Here is a 19,201-nt window from a genome sequence, read left to right as displayed (position 1 = left end):
GCCCCCACCCCCCCCATCATGGGCCTTGCCGTCCCCCGCCCCCCCCCCCCCCCCCGACGCCGGCAAGGGCGGCCCGATCGGCACGTGCGACGCTGCTACCCGCCGCCACCACGCGCCCTTTGCCACCACCACTTCCTCCTACTCCTCGTTGCATGAGGGAGCGGAACCGGCGTGGCCGTCGTGGTAGCCTCTCCCGCCCTCCCTCCTGAAGCGCCGCCGCGTCGGCACGAACACCTCCTTCGACCCCGCCTCTAGCCCCGCATCGCGGAGGACGGCGGCGCGCATGACGTGGCCCCCGGAGCGGACGCCGAGGCGCTCCGGCCTCACCAGCGGCGGTGGCGCGCTCCCCTCGCTCAAGCCTCGCGGCCTCACCCTCCTCCCCTTCTCCATGGCCGTGGCCGGCAGGACGCCGGTCGCCGCACCATCAACGCTGCCGGCTGCCCGCGCCCAATCTCTCTCTTTCGCCTCTCTGTTCCGAAGAAAGAGAAGCTTTTTCCCCCTTAACCCCCTCCCTTCCCTCCTTTTTCCACCCAAGCCCCTCCTCTCTTCAGCATTTGGACTGCGGGTTGATTATGAAAAAGTTGAGAGGCTTTTTTGCAAAATGACCATGATGGTTGAAAGAAGCGACTGTTGGAAGAAACAACCGCTCTTTAATGTTAGGTGTAGATTTCATAGATGTGATCTGCTGATAAGTTTGAGTTTGCCTGATTGGTTTAGAACTTTAGATGAGTATATTTACTGGTAGTGGTAACTAACACCTGATGTTCCCTTTCCACTACTAATGCAATGGCATTTTCTCGAATTTTCTATATTATTTTACTTTAGGCCAGTGTCATGTCTTGCCTTGAACGATGTAGGTTTTGAAGTATCTAAATATGTCCAAATAGCTTCTTTTGTGTGAAAATACCTTTCTTCTATTGATGCTGTAATCTAGTTGTGTGCGCACATTTTCATGGTTCTTCTGTATTGCAGATGGTCTAAATTCCTCTGTTACACATTATTTTTTTCAAGCTGACTCCATTTTTTTGATTACTTGGGGTTCTCAATCAGCCTGTATATGGATTTGCATCTGGTGATCCATTGCGGTTTAAGAGAGCTGTTGGACATAAGGATCTCTTCTATCTTGATGACCGGGAGGTAGACTTCAAAGAGGTAAGGGCAATATTAAGTTATTAACAATGTCTAAAAGTTTGTACTACTTATTTCAGAATCTTTCACTTGAAATGTCTCTTCTTTGTTGGTGTCATGCAGATTATTGAAGCTCCTCTGCCTAAGGCCCCTCTCGACACAGCAGTTGTAGCCCATTGGTTAGCGATTGAGGGGGTGCAGCCTGCAATTCCAGAGAATCCTCCTATTGATGGTTAGCTCTTTGTTTGTAATTATATGTCTATAGTCCTTACTTCTTCTTCTTTTGAACTAAAAGTCCTTACTTTAAAACTTGACAAGATTTAGTGACATTCTTACCTAGTATGGAAATAAAAACAGTTGTTCTGACAACTAGCATTTTGCTTCAGCAATTGTACCACCAGCTGAAAATAAAAGGTCTGAGCATGGGAAGGATGATGGGCTTCCAGTTGATGTCAAGCTTCCTGTTAAGCATGTATTATCTAGAGAACTACAGGTACTTTGATTATGATATAATCCATTATAACTCATATGACATAGTGCATTGTAACTCATACATATTTCCAAGAAACTTATACTCCTCTTTAATGATTGACTTTTCAGATGTACTTTGATAAAATAGCTGAGCTTACTTTGAGTAGATCTGACACATCCCTTTTTAAAGAAGCTTTAGTGAGCTTGGCAAAAGATTCAGGCCTTCATCCATTGGTTCCTTACTTTTCCTACTTTGTCGCAGATGAGGTTGTACACTAGTGATCTTGCTTTCAGTGTTGCTTATGTGAGATGGTATTATCTTAAAGTGTGCATCCATCTGAATTTCAGGTTACCCGGAGTTTGGGTGATCTTCCTGTTTTATTTGCTCTCATGCGAGTAGTCCGAAGTCTTCTTCATAATCCACACATTCATATTGAACCTTATGTAAGTGGCAGACCATAAAGTTTTGATAGTGACATGCCTGCCTTTTTTTTAACCATTACCTGTATTCTTTTCATCGTATTAGTTCTAAATTAGCAATATTTGTCTTGGTTGCCAGTTGCACCAGTTGATGCCATCGATGATCACTTGCATTGTCGCAAAGAGGCTAGGGCATAGGCTCTCAGATAACCACTGGGAACTTAGAGACTTCTCTGCCAATTTGGTTGCTTTGGTATGCCGGAGGTGAGTGTATGCTAATTGTGTCAGTAGAAATTTTCTATAATAATACATCTATGTTTAGCAACTCCCCGTTGCCGTCAACATTCCCATATACTATGATCTTTATTATTGTTCAGACAAAATGTACTATTGCTCTGCTTCCCATAAAACTTCTAAATCTTACAAAGTTCAGTTATGCTATCTTTTTGTGAACTATAGGATGAAGATCAATTAAATAGAATTTTGACCTCCGATGTATAAGCAGTGTTCCAAAGGCGACAAGCGACCTTGGGCCTTGCGCGCCTTATCGCCTAGGTGACAAGGTGGACCGGTTCCCCAAGGCGAGCTGGGTCTGCCTGGATGCCTAGGCGTCGCCTAGGCGACACCTTTGAAACACTGTATAGGAGACATTGTTATTTCTTGGGATCATCTTAAATACTCCTGTAAAATGGAAGTCCATGTGCAATATGATCAGTTTCGTGGTAGCTTATTTGTTCTTTAATGGCCAACATACCAATAAACCATTGCATAGTTCTGCTACTGAAAATACGACGCGTGTCTTTTTTCTTCCTTTGTGACCAACTGGTATGTTTGTTTTTTGTAGCTATTTTGTGTGTAGATAGAAGGTTATTTCAGGTTTACATTCATGCATTTGTTGGTTAGGTGACATTTTCTTTGTGTCTCATGTGTTTCCATAATTCAATTTTCTTTCCGAATTTATGGATCCATAGCTTTTTGCATACTCTGCTCATTGACTGTTAGCAGACTTTTGCTGAATTACGATTTTTGGCTCTCAGTGCTAATTGGTTTTTCTATTTGCAGTAATTGTTTTTTTTTCTCATGGCAATTTTGATCGACTGAACATGATGTTTTGCAGGTTTGGTCATGTCTATCACAACCTTCAAACCCGGTTAACAAAAACATTGATCCATGCGTTTCTTGATCCTGCAAAATCATTGACCCAACATTATGGTGCTGTACAAGGGATATCTGCATTGGGGCCCAGTGCGGTAAAGCCTACTCAATCAACTCATCTTTTGTATTAGTCATCCATTGGCTAATTGTATTTGCTGCCTACCAGATTAGGTTGCTGCTTTTGCCCAACCTTGTGACATATATGCAACTTCTGGAGCCGGAACTGCAGCTTGAGAAGCAGAAAAATGAGATGAAAAGGAAGGAAGCTTGGCGTGTTTACGGTGCCTTGCTGGTCAGTTCAGAGCTCTCAGTCAATTCATTTTTTACTGTATTTTGGTTGAGCATTTTAAGCCAAGTTAAGTTTCTTACCAGTGGGATGCGTTTTTCAGTGTGCTGCAGGCAAATGCTTGTATGATCGGCTCAAATTATTTCCTGTTTTGCTTTCTCCATCGACACGCCCTCTTTTGAGGAGCGATAAAAGGGTCTTAACCAATAACCCAAGTAAGTGTTGAATACATGTAACACTAAAGACTAGAAACACCTTGACTGGCAGATAGTTGCCAAATGTTCCTAACTATTTACAATTTAAACGGTTAAAATTTGGGAGTAAGGGTATGCTGCTCTGTGAATTTCAGATAAGCGGAAATCCAGCACAGATCTCTCTGCATCCCAGCCACCTCTGAAGAAGATGGCAACGGACGCATCAGTCAACTCCATGGCAGGAAACATGCAAGGAGCCATGGATGGCTTTTCCACTCAGTTGGGCAACCCCAGCATGATGCAGGCTTCATCCTCTGGACAGTTGGTAGAGAGCATCCCATCAGCTGTGATCCGGAGGGATCAGGGCAGCGATCTTGCGCAGAAAGTGTCCACGGTGCTGAGGCAAGCTTGGAAAGAGGATCAGGACGCCGGTCATCTCTTGGGGTCACTGTACGAGGTCTTTGGTGAAGCCATCTTCTCGTTTGTCCAACCACCAGAGATGTCTTTGTTTGTGTAGAAAGAGAACTCGTAGGCTTAGAGATGTTTTCATCTGTGCTATTGTACAACTAGGAATTTGCTGGATTCTTGGAATCGTGTCAGGAAATATCAAAGCTATGTAACGGTAGGGATTTCTGAGTGGGTGCATGTGTTGTAATGTAATCCATTTTTTCATCAGCTGATCTAGTGAATATCTTACTAGTTCTAATAATTTAGGCTCTTCTCCGTACCAGCTGGTGACATGCACTATTTTAAGTCTTATAAATTGGTCTACTCGGAACCACCCTGTTCTAACTCCTCTCCCTTACCATCTCTCTCCAAGTCTGCCTGCTTCTCTCCCTCCCTCTCTCGATTCTTACATGATGATCATCGGTTACTATTGAAGCTTGCTGCTCGCTGTGCCATAATTGGGCCATGGCTACATCTACATGTGGTGCTTCTGTTGTCGAGCCATCGCGACCTAGTAGCTTGTGGGTGTGAAGCCCGGTCACCACCGAAAAAGGTGATGTGTAATGTTGAAATAGTTAATGGGGGTGTTGCGGTCGTTGATTCGAGATGTTTCACAAATCACAATTGGTGATTCAATAGTTTTTTTCACAATGTTTGTAATACCCTCTCCATTTTAAATCATAGGTCATTTTGATTTTTCTAAGTTCATAGGTGTTCATTATATTTAAATGCATAAACACATATGGATATAGAAAAGTCAAAATAACCTATAATTTAGGATGAAGGGAGTAATTGATTTTGGGTTTAATGCAATGGTCGATTTGGGATATTGCCTACTCTTTTTTGGGTTTGGTTTGTTACATTGAGATGGAGAGGGATACATTTTCTTGATTAGATTTTTGGTTGTCGGAACCGTTGCGTGAAGATGTGGCAGTTATGATTGTTGAGTGCTACGGGACTCTACTCGATCAAGTTTATTGATGGATGTTGAGCGAAATACAACGAGCCGTTGCGGTGAGTTTTTCTTGAATCAATTGCATGTAGACATGTTGCGAGCTACTTTTACATATTTTTTTACATATTTTTTTTTATGTTGCATACGTTGATTTGTATGTTGCGGATGTCATACTCCATGTTGCGACCGACTATTGGAGTGTTCATGAAAAATTCGCCATTATAGGGATTGAAAATGTATCACAAGATAGATCGGAAGCGGATTCATGCTTTACGCTTTACATGAAGAAAGGCGCAGAACCGGGTCTTAAATGTAATGCCACACTATTTGCAGGGGCTCATATGAAAAATATCCAGCTAAAGCGGATGGCTAGGATATCAGGCAGGGCTCTTCTTCATTCCCTCCTATCCAGTTATCCTCTCCTTAATGGCGCTTCCTTTGCGCCCCGCCGCTCCGGCGCCGCCGCCTTGGCGATGCTCCGGCGTGAGATCCTCGCCGTGCTCATCCCTCCTGCCAACGGCCTCCAGTGAGTGTTCTCGAGCTCCTCCTCTCCCGTTTCCTTTCCTGCATGGCTGCATTACCTAGTACATATCACGTCTCAATTTCTTGCGGCCGTAGCTTCATGGTTTCCAACTCTTATCTGAGCAACTATAGTTCTAGCGAACTCCCTCCGGCGTGGGTCCTTCTCGCTGCGGCCTCCAAACTGGCTTGTGCGGGAGCCGATCGACGAAATGACTCTGTTTGCTCTCGCGCCGCTGATTTGCCCCCAGTTCTTCTCCTTTCCGGTGTTAGTCGTGGTGGAGAGTAGCAGCGCTTGTTTGTTGGCTCTAAGGTTGCATTTTTGCCGCTTTCCTTCACACGCTAGCTCCATATTGTTTGTCACCATGGCCATGTTCCCTTGTGAGCTGCCCGTCGTGCCAATGATGCTAACTTGCTGTGGTGGAGATCCTGGGAGACTATTCACTAATAGAGAGGGAGGGCAGGTAGCCGAGCTAAGAGGCGTTATTTTGCTTTTTATTGTCTTTTTTTTTTGAGTGTAAGGGAGGGTGGTCCGGTATTGTGCTAAGACGTGCTGTATGATTTTGGTAATGCTGGTGCTCATGTCATGCTTATGTAGGTGTTTCAATACTGTAAGAGCCTCTCTTGCACTCCCTTAGAAAAGAAAGTCGATACAAGTGCCAAGCCTTGCTGGACAATGCCTCTATTCCTATTCTAGTGTGTCTGGTTCCAAACTCTCAATTCCTTTCGATGTGACACCATTTCTCGGTCTCCTTGCAATGTGAGCTTTATACTAGAGAAAGGAGGGACTATTCCTTGTTGGATGGAACAAGTTTGGAGCTCTATTGCCTTTTAAATGGACTGCATAGAACAAGATTGCAGTTTGATACTAGTGGGGTTTTCTTTCCCTTTTGGCTGTGAGGTTTCTGCATGGAAATCTGAGAAGAAAAGCCCACTTTTTTTTTCACTATGCCAGTATTTTTTGTCCATTTGATTTTCAGATGTTTAGTTAATAGAATTGTTCGCCTATTTGTAATTTGACTTTATATCCTGTTTGGTTTACGCAGTTACAATGCTGCTCAGATTACTTCAAGCTTTTGACAGATGCATAAATTGTGTGTTAATTTGTTTTCCTAGTATGTGATGCCATTATACATAGAATGTTTCAAGATCAACCACTTTCAGAGTTCATCTTTTTGAGAAAATCTGATTATAAATTATAATAGTTAGGCAAAGGAATGGAAAATTTTGCTTTACAGAACTAATTCAGCATGAAAAATGATATCATATTGTTGCTGATTGTGGTGACACTTGTCATGCAGAGCAAATGTTTCCTGTGCCATTACCAGTTGACCGGGTTGCAAGATTTTCCTTATCTGCGAAGCGTTCTGCATCTCGGCTTGTCCAGTCACTGACTGATAGCACCGATTCTAGGAGTGATGGCATCCATGCAGCTAATGAACATGGGCATGATCTCAAGAGGTCCATATCTGATCTTCAGGTATGATGGTGAGTCCCTTGCTCTATTTTTAGCATTTGTTATCTGTCTCTAGCATTTGTCATGTAATGACTGAAGAGAACCTTTGATTTGTAACAAGACTTAAAATTTTCAAATAACTAAAAATAACCTTGTGTTCAGTTGTCACATTTTTTTAATAACAATATTGTCTTACTCCCTCAAATCAAGAACACAAGGCATGTAATTATTTTGGTCCAGTCTTCAAACTTAGATTTCAACAGATGCTTTCACAAAACTAATATAGTGTGAGAGCATTTTGAAATATGAATCTAGTTTGTATAATTTTTATACACCAAAGACCAAACATACTTACAGTTTGACTAATTATTGGTCAGAGTATGCAATGCTGGATTTTTTAAAATGAAATGCGCCTTGTATTATTTTAATAGAGGAGTTACTAATACAGCTTAAATTTTTACCCTTGCAAATTTTATTTTGCAAACTTCATCTATAATGTTATGCAGCATTATTTCTCGTACTTTTTGCAGGAAGTTGTATGTTCCTATTTTGGGAAAGCATGTCTTGTCAGTAGTTGTATCATATATATTCTGCCACCTGCTTGTTTAGCAGAACCATGTGAGCAAGAGTACTCCCTCCCTAACATGCCTTTGCTATTTGCAATAGCCATGGTCGGTGCTACTGTTGGAGGTAAGCTCATCACACTGTAAATTAAAGAAAGTTGAGACATGGAATGGTAGTTTGTGGCTTGGAAACTGGCTATTAATGTCATTGTGACAATGCATAATGGACTTTTTCCCTATCTATGTGTTTACGTTTTCTAATATATCATCAACATACTATGTGATTAAAATTGTTTCCAAACTCTGAACTTTCAATTGTTTATGATGCGCATGGAATTGCTTCCAATACCAGGAAAGTACATGAGTTTTCTCTGCACCCTTGTGCTACTTGCTCTGTTTGGGCATATTTCGTTTCATTAGGGCCAGGCTTTGACTGACAAGTACTCCTTTAATACATAATTTTATGACACAACATTAATGTTGGTAGATTTGTACTAAAAACTTATGATTATGATTTTGTATCATAAAACAATATATTTAAGGGAACGATATATTAATGGAGTAATTGAAGTTCTAAGTCTTGTCCTAAGAAAACAAAATACTCCTTACTTAGCTGTGGCATTTGGTTAAATTTAAGCATATACAGGTTCTTTGCCTCTCTGCAAGTTATCGATAGTTCAGTACTACATAAATTGGGATGTAACATAGAATGAATTTTAAGGAAAATTGCATTTTGGAGCATTCTAGTTATCATGCCTGTCATCCAACTGGCTGCTACTTTAGTTATTTTTTGTACGTATCTATTCTGACAGAACTGAATTATTTCAAGTTATTTAGGTGATGGGGCCGTTTGCATTTGTTTCACAACTATTTATGCCAATTAATCTCTTTAATGAATACTTGCTCCATTCCTGTCCTTTTTGACAATAAGTAGGTTAGTCGATATTTCCGTGTTCAGATTAGATGTTCTCTAATATGCATATTTCCCTCTGTTATGGGATCTATCTGAAAGTTTCTGCATTATGCTGAGCAATTCAGAAATCCTGTAGGGCTCCTTGCAAGACAGAGGAGAGGGGAGCTTGCACGGCTGAATGATCAGTTACGACAGATAAATGCTGCACTGAGAAGACAAGCCAAGATTGAATCTTACGCTCCTGCTTTGAGCTATGCCCCAGTTGGTAGCAAGATACCAGAATCGGAAGTTATTGTTGATCCTCAGAAAGAGCGTCTGATTGCATATCTGAGGACTGGGAAGAACTACCTGAGAAACCAAGCTCCTGACAAGGCGTTTCCTGAGTTCAAGGCAGCTCTTGATCTTGCACAATCTTTAGGTGACCATGTTGAAGAGAAGAAGGCAGCACGAGGATTAGGTTTGTTCATTCTTTTGCAAAATTATAGTTCATGGTTTATTTTCACATATACTTAAAACTGACGATGCTACACCATGTGTCCTTCATAACTTGAAGATTCACACAATTCCGACCTCCCCTAATTTTCTTTCCTGAATTTGGTATAAATGCTACGTGCATGGAAGAATACTAGTTCAAAAATGATAATGGAGGAAAGTATTCTCAGGCATGCTCAATACTAAGTTCAAAATTGGTCATATAAAGACAATAGAATGATGTCAGGATGTCACCTTCAAAACGGGGACTTTTTTTGTGACACCTTACATTAATAATGTAAACTGGAAAAAGTCTGATGTGTTTGCAAAATCCAAATAACAAAGTCGCTTTGCATTCTCCAGGAGCATCGTTGCAGAGACAAGGCAAGTACAAGGAAGCCATAAAGTATCACTCCATGGTGCTAAACATCTCTAAGATGACCGGAGAGGATGCAGGTGTCACTGAAGCATATGGAGCAATAGCAGACTGCTACACCGAGCTTGGTGAGCTCGAGAAGGCTGGCAAGTTCTACGACAAGTACATCTCAAGATTGGAGAATGACTGAAAACAACAGCATTGATCGGAAAATCTGTGAGAGCACAGACAAAGCTGATTCAGTTTCTACCTTTTTTGCTTGTCATGTAATGTACTGTAGATTATTTTTTTCGAGAATACGCACGAGAGCTGCGTATCTTTGTATTAAGAAGAGAGAAATGTTTAGCATTACATCGCGGGCCATCTGGGCACACCCACACGGTTTGACACTTGATAGCGTTTATACAAGAACGAAAACAACCGAAAAACAGGAAAAGAAAGCAACTAGAAACTAACTAGGACCTAGCGCTCCTACTGCCGGCCATCCCAAAGTAGTCAGGTGCTTGGCGCCGGCACTGGTCCAAAGTTGGGCTTCTTCTAAGATCTCCTGGACCAACCGTGCAGCTAGTTTCGCGGGGTGTCTGCTGAACACTGTCGTTTCGCTCTTTCAAGATTTTCTAAGAGATTAGCATGAATGCAGAGCCCAATCCTTTTCTCTTCAGGTTGTTCATCCCCCTTCTCTTCTGAAGCCACCAGTCGATCAATGCCACTCATGACTCGGTGCTTGGTTTTGCATGTTCAGGAGCATGCTAATGCCTTGCCAAACCTGCTGTGTGTATGGACATTTGGCAAAGATATGGTCTGCAGTCTCTAGTTCTTGGTCACAGAGAGCGCAGGCCGTGTGGTCTTGCAACCCACGCCGATGTCTCCTGTCCGCTGTCCATAGGCGATCCTTGACAGCAAGCCACATGAAGAACTTTACCTTCAATGGCGCCCAAGCTTTCCAGATAGGCTTTGCGGCAGCGAATTTTGTAGCTCCTTCGAAGAACATTCTGTAAGCTGACTTGGCAGAATAGATGCCCGAGGGATCCCATCTCCAAGAGACGATGTCCTCTATTCCTGAGTTCAGATGAATCCCGTCCACTGCGTGCCAAAGCTGAATGTACTGCGATATGGTTGTTACTGTTACTTGTCCGACAATATCACATATCCATTGCTTTTCCTGCAACGCTTCAGCAACTGTTCTCTTCCTGATTCTTAGCCTGATTAGCTTGCAAAGATCAGGAGCAATGGTACATGGAGATAGCTGTCCATTCCATCTGTCCAGAATAGCGCCAGGTTCCTATCTCCTAGCTGTACATCAATGGATAGCTGAAACATTTGCTGGAGTACTGAGTCATTTCCAAATTCAATTTGCAAGTGCTTCCAGGGTCTATTTGCATCAGTCCGTTGCAGCCATAACCATCTCATTCTTAGAGCGAATGAAGCGATTCGTAGGTCAGTAATGCCCAAACCTCCAAATTCAGTTGGCCTGCATGCTGCATTCCAGGCAACAAGGCACTGTCCACCATGAGCTCTATCCTTTCCTGCCCAAAGGAAACCTCGACGCCGCTTATCTATTTCCTGGAAGACCCAGTCAAGGATTTTTAGAGAGATTAAAGTGTGGATGCAGATCGTGGATGCAGATCGAGCTCATGACCACCTTCACCGTTGTCAGTCTGCCAGCTTTGTTCATCAGCGGTGCTTTCCAAGTTGGCATGCTGGTGGCAACTTTGTCGACCAATGGCCGCAGATGCGCTTTCCTTAGGTGTCCGACCGTCAACGGTAGCCCCAGGTACTGTATGGGAAACTCAGCTACCCGCGCCGGCATGATATTCCTGATCCGGTTAACTTGCTGTTCTGTGCAGGCAATCGGTGCGATCAGGCTCTTCTGTAAATTTGTGTGAAGCCCTGAGGCATTCCCAAAGAACGCCAACACCTCCCTGATGGTTATCATGTCTTGCACATTTGGAGCAGCAAAAAGCATGACATCGTCTGCATAAATGGAGCACTAGTGATGTATTGCTGGGTCAGCCGGTGGTGTGAGCATTCCATCTTGGGCCGCTTTTCTGATCAGGCGATGCGGACTTTCCATGAGAAATATGAACAGCATCGGAGATAATGGGTCTCCCTGTCTTAAGCCCCTTGCATTGTGTATCAGCCACCCTGGGTCTCCATTCAATAGCACTCTAGTTGATGCCGAGGATATCAAGGAGGCTATCCAGTCACGCCATCTACCTCCAAAGCCCATGCTTACAGCACCTGAAGCAAAAAGGACCAGCTAACCGTGTCGAAGGCCTTGGAGATATCAAGTTTCAGTAGCAGCAACGCCTTTTTCTTGCGGTGTAGAGATTTTGCAACTTGCTCCACAAATTTGAAGTTGTCATGTATTGAACGCTTTTTGATGAAGGCACTCTGGTTGATGTCGATCAGACGATCCAGTTCAGGAGCAAGGTGGTTGGCTAACAGCTTTGCAACAAGTTTGGTGAAACTGTGGATCAAACTAATCGGTCTGTAGTCACCCGACTGCTTGGGCTCTGGTCCTTTCGGCAGTAGCGTGATGAGCGGGGCGTTCAACAAGTGTAGCTATCCACAACTGTTCCAGTAGAATGCATTGAAGGCTGCCATGATGTCCCTCTTGATCACCCACTACGCTGACCTATAGAATTCAGCAGTGAACCCGTCCGGTCCTGGAGATTTGTCGCTAGGGAGTGATTTGACTGTGCTCCACACTTCTTCAGAGAAAGGTGACTCGAGGTGCTCAAAATTGGCCGGCTGAAAGTCCAGTGCCTGAAGATCAATAGCTTCACTTTGGTGTGTGGCCGTGCCCAGAATATTTGCAAAATGGTTGTAGAGAACCTCTTCTTTCTCCTCCTGTGTGAAGGCCGTGCGCTCCTCGTTTTCCAGCTTTGCAATGTGTTTCTTCTTTGTGCGGTAACTTGACTGGATGTGGAACAGCCTAGTGTTGGCGTCGCCGTCTCGCAAATAAGTGATGCGCGAGCGCAACCGTGCCATAGTTCTCTCCAGCGATGATAATTCCAGAACTTTACACTTGAGTTTGTTAGGAATAAACACGCCCTGGAATCTGTTCTGGGCAAGGTGCCGTGTCGTGCATGTGTGTGTGCCTGCGGGATAGCTGCGTCGTGCGCGTGCGTGTGCCTGTGTTGCGTGGAGTTAGTTGCAGAGGGTCCAGGCATGGGCTCACGATCAGTTCGGAGGGCGTCCGGATCTTGCGGTTGAGGGAGTGGCTCATGTACGTGAAGACCGGATCGCCAATAGCTTGTGCCTACGTGCGCACGGGTGATCGCAAGAGTTAGTTGCCTGGGGCTGCGGCTATAAAATCACCATGTATCACCAGTTCGTTCTGTTCGAGCCGAGCGAAATCTAGTGCCAAGATACAGGAGCGATAGGCTCCACGGCGTTCGTCGCCGGAAAATCTACAGTTGATCTTCTTCCTTCCGTTGATATCGTGATTGAGAGAGAGAGCAAGCGTTCCTAGTGTTCTTGGGTGAAGCCAACATTTGGTACTAGAGCTAGGATGAAGATCGGCGACTCCTCGAAGGTTGAGGACAGAGACAGTTCGAGCTCAGGTGCCGTTGTGGAGCGTGTCATGCCCAATTCCGGTGTCGTGGAGCTGCCGCTGCTAACCAGGGCCAATTACTATCAGTGGGCCTTGGTTATGCAGGTGAGTTTGGAGGCGCTGGAGCTGTGGGACGCAGTGGAGGCGGTCACCAAGGATCGCGCTAAGGATCGGTGGGCGTTGGCCGCCATCTTGCGTGCGGTGCCGTCGGAGATGAAGGCTAGGCTTGCCGTGAAGAAATCGGCGAAGGAGGCGTGGGACGCAGTGACGAAGATGCGGGCCGGCGACGACCGCATGAAGTCCGCGAGTGTGTAGCGCCTCGTGAAGGAGTTCAAGAACATGGCCTTCCACGACAGGGAGACCATCGGCGACTTCGCCATGCGCATCAACGGGCTCATCACTAGCCTACACGAGCTCGGTGAGGAGATGGAGGACAGCCGCGTCGTGAAGAAGGTGCTGCGCGTCATCCCCAAGAAGCTGAAGCAGGTCGCGGTGGCAATCAAGATTGTTGCCGACATCAACACCATGACCGTCGAGGAGCTCATCGGCCGGCTGCAGGTGGCGGAGGACACGGATGTTGAAGACCAAGCGGCGGCTATTGAGAGCCATGCTAGGCAACTGCTTCTCACGGAGGCGCAGTGGGAAGCAAGGCGGCGTCAGCGCAGCGGCAAGGAGCAGGCGTACGGCGGTGGTGCATGGCGTGGTAGAGGTGAGAACAACGGCGGCCATGGAAGCGATTGTGATGATGATGGTGGTGGCAGCAGCACGAGCTTGGGGCGTGGCAGGAGCCGCTACCGAGGGAAATGCTTCGACTGCGGGGAGCGCGGGCACATGGCGTGGGACTGCCCGAAGAAGAAGAAGGAGCGTGCGCTGCTCTGCGATGTCGATGAGGAGGCGACTCTGCTGTGAAGATCCAGTCTGCCATGTCGTGTTTAGGGGGAGATTGTTAGGAATAAACACACCCTAGAATCTGTTCCGGGCGAGGTGCCGTGTCGTGCATGTGTGTGTGCCTGCAAGATAGTTGCATCGTGCGCGTGCGTGTGCCTGTGTTGCGTGGAGTTAGTTGTAGAGTGTCTAGGCATGGGCTCACGATCAGTTCGGAGGGCATCCGGGTCTTGCAGTTGAGGGAGTGGTTCATGTATGTGAAGACCGGATCGCCAGTAGCTTGTGCGTACATGCGCACGGGTGATCGCAGGAGTTAGTTGCTTGGGGCTGCGGCTATAAAATCACCATGTATCACCAGTTCATTCTGTTCGAGCCGAGCGAAGTCCAGGGCCAAGATACAGGAGCGATAGGCTCCACGGCATTCGTCACCGGAAAATCTACTGTTCATCTTCTTCCTTGCGTTGCTGTTGTGATATAGAGAGAGAGCAAGCGTTCCTAGTGTTCCTGGGCGAAGCCAATAGAGTTCTCTTCTCAATTGAGCTTCCTCCTGAGTTAACTGTCTTGCCTCTTGTGCCCTATCCAGCCATAATACTATTGTTTTGGCTACAAGCAGTTGGGTCTTTATCTGCCCAACGCTGCGTTGGCTCCAACTTTGCAGCTCCCTGGCTGTGTTCTTGAGCATTGCGTCAACCTAGGTGAAGGGATCCGAAATCGAGTCAGGACATGTCCATCCCCTTTTAACGGCCTCAATGTATCCCAGTATCTTGAGCCACTGATTCTCAAAGTGAAAACGCCGCTTGACATGGAAAGCTGCATTTGTAGCTAGGTGTAGAGGACAGATCAGACATGTCTGACGATAGGGCCTGTAAGAAGCAGTATGGGAAACACATTTCCCAATCGACATTTACAAGAATCCTGTCCAATTCTCCAGTGTCGGATTGGCCCTCTCACTGCTTCAGGTGTAGCGACGACCATGAAGGATAATTGTAGTTCATCCACGAACCTCCGAAACTTGCCCAAATTCCTACGGTTGTTGATGTTGTTGTTCTTGTCAGTGGTGTCCAGGATGAGATTGAAATCCCCAGCGATCATCTAGGGGGCAGGCGATTTGGCTTTGGATCAAACGGAGCTCCTCAAGGAACTTGACTTTGTCAGCATCCAGTTGCGGTCCATAGACTGATATGAGACACCATGGTTCAGAGGTTGCACCCATCGTGATGGAGACCGAGACGGAAAATTGTCCAACATACACTGTCGAACAAGCAACTTCAGGCCCCCTGCAGGCCACCAAGATCCCCAGACTAGCTCCAATAGATGGTAAGTAAGCAAAGCTCGTGAATCTAGTTCAGAGCATTTCACAGATAAGATTTGGTAAGATTACATCAAATTTTGTTTCTTGGATACACACAATTGATGCATTCGCATCACTCACGACCGCACGAAGCGAGTCCCTACAGCACCTCGCGTTCAAACCACGAGTGTTCCACACAACGATGTTGTGGTTGCACTACTCCATGGTGTTAGATAACCATTGGTGATGGCGTTACGCATCATTAGGAGTTCATCATCAGTGAGTTCTTTACCAGCTAGGAAGATGTCTCGAAGGGCCGCAAAGTGTCGTGGTTGCATGGTTGTAACTAGGAACCTGTCAAATTCCTTGCCAGTCACTCGTCCTGCTTCCTCGTCGTGAGTGATGATTCCTAGCTTTCGCATGGCAAGAACCTCTCCCTTCTTCGACGATTTGACTGTCGTGTTCAAGGTTTGGTTGGCCAATCTTCCACTGCATCGTGGCGTCGGTGCCGTCCCGGCAGTAGCGCAAGCCGCACACTGCTGAGGAATGCAATGGTCTTGGCCATGGCCGTGGCCAAGCTCGAACTTGACATGGGAGAGGTTGAGGGCGCAACAGTTGTTGTTGCTGCCGGCGTGCTGAGCTTCTTGTTCATGGCCTTCTGGGCTTTGGTGGCCCCTCCACCAGGGCTCACACATCCAGTAGTGAGCCTTGATGCGCTAGGCCCAGCTACAGTGGTAGAGCCCCACCTGGAGACTGGTGTCCATGCCGGCTCGGTTAGAGCCGTGGCTTCACGGTCATCCCCATGGCTAAAGATGAGCTGGGTAGGCATTGTTTGCCTGTGCTAGGACCGGTGACCCGCTGAGATGATGAGGACCTGATTTTGAATTTGGTGGAAGCCTTGACTCCATCAGCATCGGATCTATAGCTTGGTCCGCATGGCAGCATCGTGTTGGCAGCAGCTCCTCAAAAGGCATCTCTCGCATGCTTTCCTCCCCCCTCCCCCCGTGGCATGTGATCCGCCTGTCTTGCCTTGTCGGCTTGCATTTCCTTTTTCAGGAAAGTTGCTTTGGTCTGCCATCGCTACGACAAGAACAGGCCGTAACAGGCCGGTCACGGGCAGCAACTCCTTGCCACTTTTTGCTTTTGTGGCAGTGAGGTTTGACCCGTTCCCGTCCACCATTGCTGGAGCTTCAGGTGGCGCCGCCGCCACCTCGGTCGCCGGAGATGGTCGCCGGAGAGGGACGCCGTAGAGGGTGGCTCAGTTGCCGGAGTGGAAGCTGCACAGCCGGTGGGCATCATGCTAGCCTGTGGTGCCGGTGTTGGCTTGACCGGCGGTGGCTCAGACATGGCGCACAGCAAGTGGACTCCAGAGCTCGCACCTCTGGCCAGCGTCCCGCCGCTCCTATCCTCCACTCCGTCCTTTGTGAAGAACCCGTGAAGTCGTGGGCCGACACCCCAGGACTTCCCATAGCCCCGGTCCGGGTTTCTATCATGGCTGGAGTCACCATCACTTGAAGGCAGTGATGGGCCTAGCAACGGAGATGGTGAGCGTGGCCGAAAGTCCGCCACTCTCCGTAGGTGGATGAGCGCCTTGTAGGAGAGCACCTTCTTTTGATGAAGATATGGGGGGAGGCTGCCGAAGATGAGCTGCATATCAGGGTCATCGTAGGTGATCCGCTGCTCATGTTCGGCGATGAGAAGTGTCTTCCTCCTTAGGATTCGGCCAGGGTCATCCGTCCATGCCGTGAACCTCATCTTGGTCATGTCGGAGGGGTCTTCGGTGGCTGGTTCAAGATGCTCGATCCAGCATGAGGATGAGAGCATCTTCCTTGCGGTGCACCAGCTTCATGCATGTGCAGGAACACCTTCGATCTCTAGGGATACCTGGAACAACAAGGTCCCAGTTTCAGCCCGGACTAGATGAGTCCATGGTCTGAAGAATAGCCTGATGTCGCCGACGGGGATGCTCCCAGCATGCATGGCCGCATCCTTGGCACGCTGCGAGGAAAAGATGACTAGGAAACTCTCCGGCGAGAAGCACCTAATGGTGAAGTTATCTGCACCCGCCTCCGGGAGCTCTGAGATGGTGCGACGCATGGCTTCCAGCGGTACATCCGACGGTCCACCAGGTGCCGCCGCGAGCAAGGCAAGCCGGAGTCTTCCCTCCTCTGCATCCATCTCCCCACCGCGTGAGAGGAAACACACCTCCTCGGCGGGGCGCGTCGATGGATGCCCGGGCGATGTGTCGTTGTTGTAGAGAAAGTGTGGGTGTGGCCCGGGTACCCTGCTGGCGTTATCCCACGAACCTGATGGCCCCTTCCCAGAGGGCGGCCGCAGCAGGTTGCGGTCAGGTCGCATCTGTGGCGGTCGGTGTCGGGGATACATCCCCAATACCCGCAAGGAAGGAAGAACTCGGACTCCTACTAGGATTCCCCTGTAATCCGACTAGGACTAGTCCCGTGTACTCCTACTAGGACTCCTCCTTGTAATCCGACTAGTACTCTGCCCCCTGGAGTATATAAAGGAGGGCAGGGGTACCTAGCTCGGCAGGTCATACCTCAACACCCAAGCCCAGGACACACGAGGACAAACACATCCAACATACCTCAATACAAACCAATACACAGGACGTAGGGTATTACGCGATCTAGCGGCCCGAACCTGTCTAAATCGTGTTCCTTGCGTCACCATTGATTCCTTGATTCTCGACGACCTTACCGCATAAAAGACCACCTAGGGTACCCCCTAGGCGGGTTGCCGATCTAAAACACCGACAGCTGGCGCGCCAGGTAGGGGTACTCATCGAGTTTCTCAGTGCAAACTCAATGGCACAGTCATCATCAAACCCATCTTCGCTATCGAAGCGGGCGCAACCTTCGTTTTTGGATCCTAGCTCTGCATCGCCGACGGCGCCGGATCGTTCCGGCACCAGATCGTCAACTCCGACGGCGACCTCGGGTTCCACCGCGATTCGAACTTGAACTCCGACGGCGATTCCGGGTCCGACTACAACTTGGAGTCCGACGGCGACTCTAGGTCCAACTACGACTCAAAGTCCGACAGCGACTCTGAGTTTGACTACAACTCGAAAGTCTGACTACATCGCAAGCTCGCCGACGACTACGGGCGGCTCGCCGATGATTTCATCGACTATGTTGTAGGCACGCCGACTACTTCAGCCAAGCATGGTATACGCTCAAAACGCACCCTTGTCTCGGGGTCTTGGATAAGTCCAACCCTCTAAGCCGGGGGTCGGGCGATTCGAAGCCTTGCGGCAAGGGGTCGGGCGCATCCGACCCTAGGACCAAGGGTCGGGTGAGGCGGAGTTCCACCATCAAAGGGTCGGGCGCATCCGACCTCGGGACCAAGGGTCGGGCGAGGCAGAGCTCCATCCTCAAAGGGCCAGGCATGTCCGACCCTGGGACCTTGGGTCGGGCGAGACAGAATGAACTATTCCTCGCCCATGTCAAGACAACCACGATCAGCTTGCCGACCACTCCGTCAGCTACGGGCAGCTCGTCGATGACTTCAACTCGTCTCGACTAAAAATTAGTCGGGGCAAACTTTGCATCACCGACAACTAGTCAGAATCGCCTCCGACTAGTCGACTTCGTCAACAACCGTTACGGCTTCATCAACGACTATCACGGCTTCGTCAACAATCATCCACGAATCAAGCTAAGTCACTTTTCTAAATTATTTTCCGGCTTATTTTCCGTTTACGCGCAACACGCGCTCTACTCGGCGGAAACTCTTGCGTGCAACGCGCGCTCTATTCGCCGGAGGGCAGCAAACTCTTTCGTGCTACCGTGCTCTTTTTTTATCGCAACAGCGAATATTCCCTTTTGTCTTCTCTTAAGGTCACTACTCTTCTCGAGCAGAACACGCCTTAACTCGTGAAAGCCTCAAGCACATCTGTCACGCCTAAGCCCATACGCGTATACGAGACAACGATCTCACACACGCAGCGGCAACGGCTACCCAGAGACTGAGAGCCTAAGCGTAACAGGCTAACTACTCGGGAAGAGTATGACTGAAACAAGAGCTTGACTCGCAATCATGCAGTCTCTTTCTTGTCGCAGCAGCGACTCCTCTCACTTTGGTCTTCTCTT

The 19,201-nt window shown here is 47.6% G+C and overlaps 2 protein-coding genes across 2 annotated transcripts in view; both read left to right on the top strand.

Annotated features, from left to right (window-relative positions):
* The window catches only part of LOC101777736 (transcription initiation factor TFIID subunit 6), an 8,321-nt gene extending 3,940 nt beyond the window's left edge, over positions 1-4,381 (top strand). The window contains exons 3-12 of the mRNA XM_004968802.3: positions 1,051-1,152; positions 1,252-1,360; positions 1,515-1,621; positions 1,729-1,866; positions 1,948-2,043; positions 2,159-2,283; positions 3,137-3,269; positions 3,341-3,466; positions 3,564-3,675; positions 3,810-4,381. Coding sequence (XP_004968859.1) covers positions 1,051-1,152; positions 1,252-1,360; positions 1,515-1,621; positions 1,729-1,866; positions 1,948-2,043; positions 2,159-2,283; positions 3,137-3,269; positions 3,341-3,466; positions 3,564-3,675; positions 3,810-4,171 — 1,410 coding nt within the window. The 3' untranslated portion in view covers positions 4,172-4,381. The remainder of the gene's footprint in view (positions 1-1,050; positions 1,153-1,251; positions 1,361-1,514; positions 1,622-1,728; positions 1,867-1,947; positions 2,044-2,158; positions 2,284-3,136; positions 3,270-3,340; positions 3,467-3,563; positions 3,676-3,809) is intronic.
* Positions 4,382-5,436: 1,055 nt separating this feature from the next.
* LOC101777318 (protein FLUORESCENT IN BLUE LIGHT, chloroplastic) lies at positions 5,437-9,743 on the top strand. The gene is made up of 5 exons (XM_004968801.4): positions 5,437-5,582; positions 6,877-7,055; positions 7,562-7,721; positions 8,644-8,964; positions 9,342-9,743. The coding sequence occupies exons 1-5, from the start codon at positions 5,483-5,485 to the stop codon at positions 9,542-9,544; spliced, it is 963 nt and encodes a 320-aa protein (XP_004968858.1). The 5' UTR covers positions 5,437-5,482; the 3' UTR covers positions 9,545-9,743.
* Positions 9,744-19,201: the final 9,458 nt, after the last annotated feature.

The sequence above is a fragment of the Setaria italica genome, chromosome V (genome assembly GCF_000263155.2).
Source record: "Setaria italica strain Yugu1 chromosome V, Setaria_italica_v2.0, whole genome shotgun sequence".
Lineage (NCBI taxonomy): Eukaryota > Viridiplantae > Streptophyta > Magnoliopsida > Poales > Poaceae > Setaria > Setaria italica.
The sequence above is the reverse complement of the archived record's forward strand: the minus strand, read 5'-3'. Positions and strand labels throughout refer to the sequence as shown.

Bases quoted from the DNA above. Each gene is read 5' to 3' on its own strand.
- LOC101777318 (XM_004968801.4), top strand. From the start codon at position 5,483: ATGGCGCTTCCTTTGCGCCCCGCCGCTCCGGCGCCGCCGCCTTGGCGA. The intron at 7,722-8,643 runs GTAAGCTCATCA...GAAATCCTGTAG, and splicing joins GGTCGGTGCTACTGTTGGAG to GGCTCCTTGCAAGACAGAGG. The intron at 8,965-9,341 runs GTTTGTTCATTC...TGCATTCTCCAG, and splicing joins GAAGGCAGCACGAGGATTAG to GAGCATCGTTGCAGAGACAA.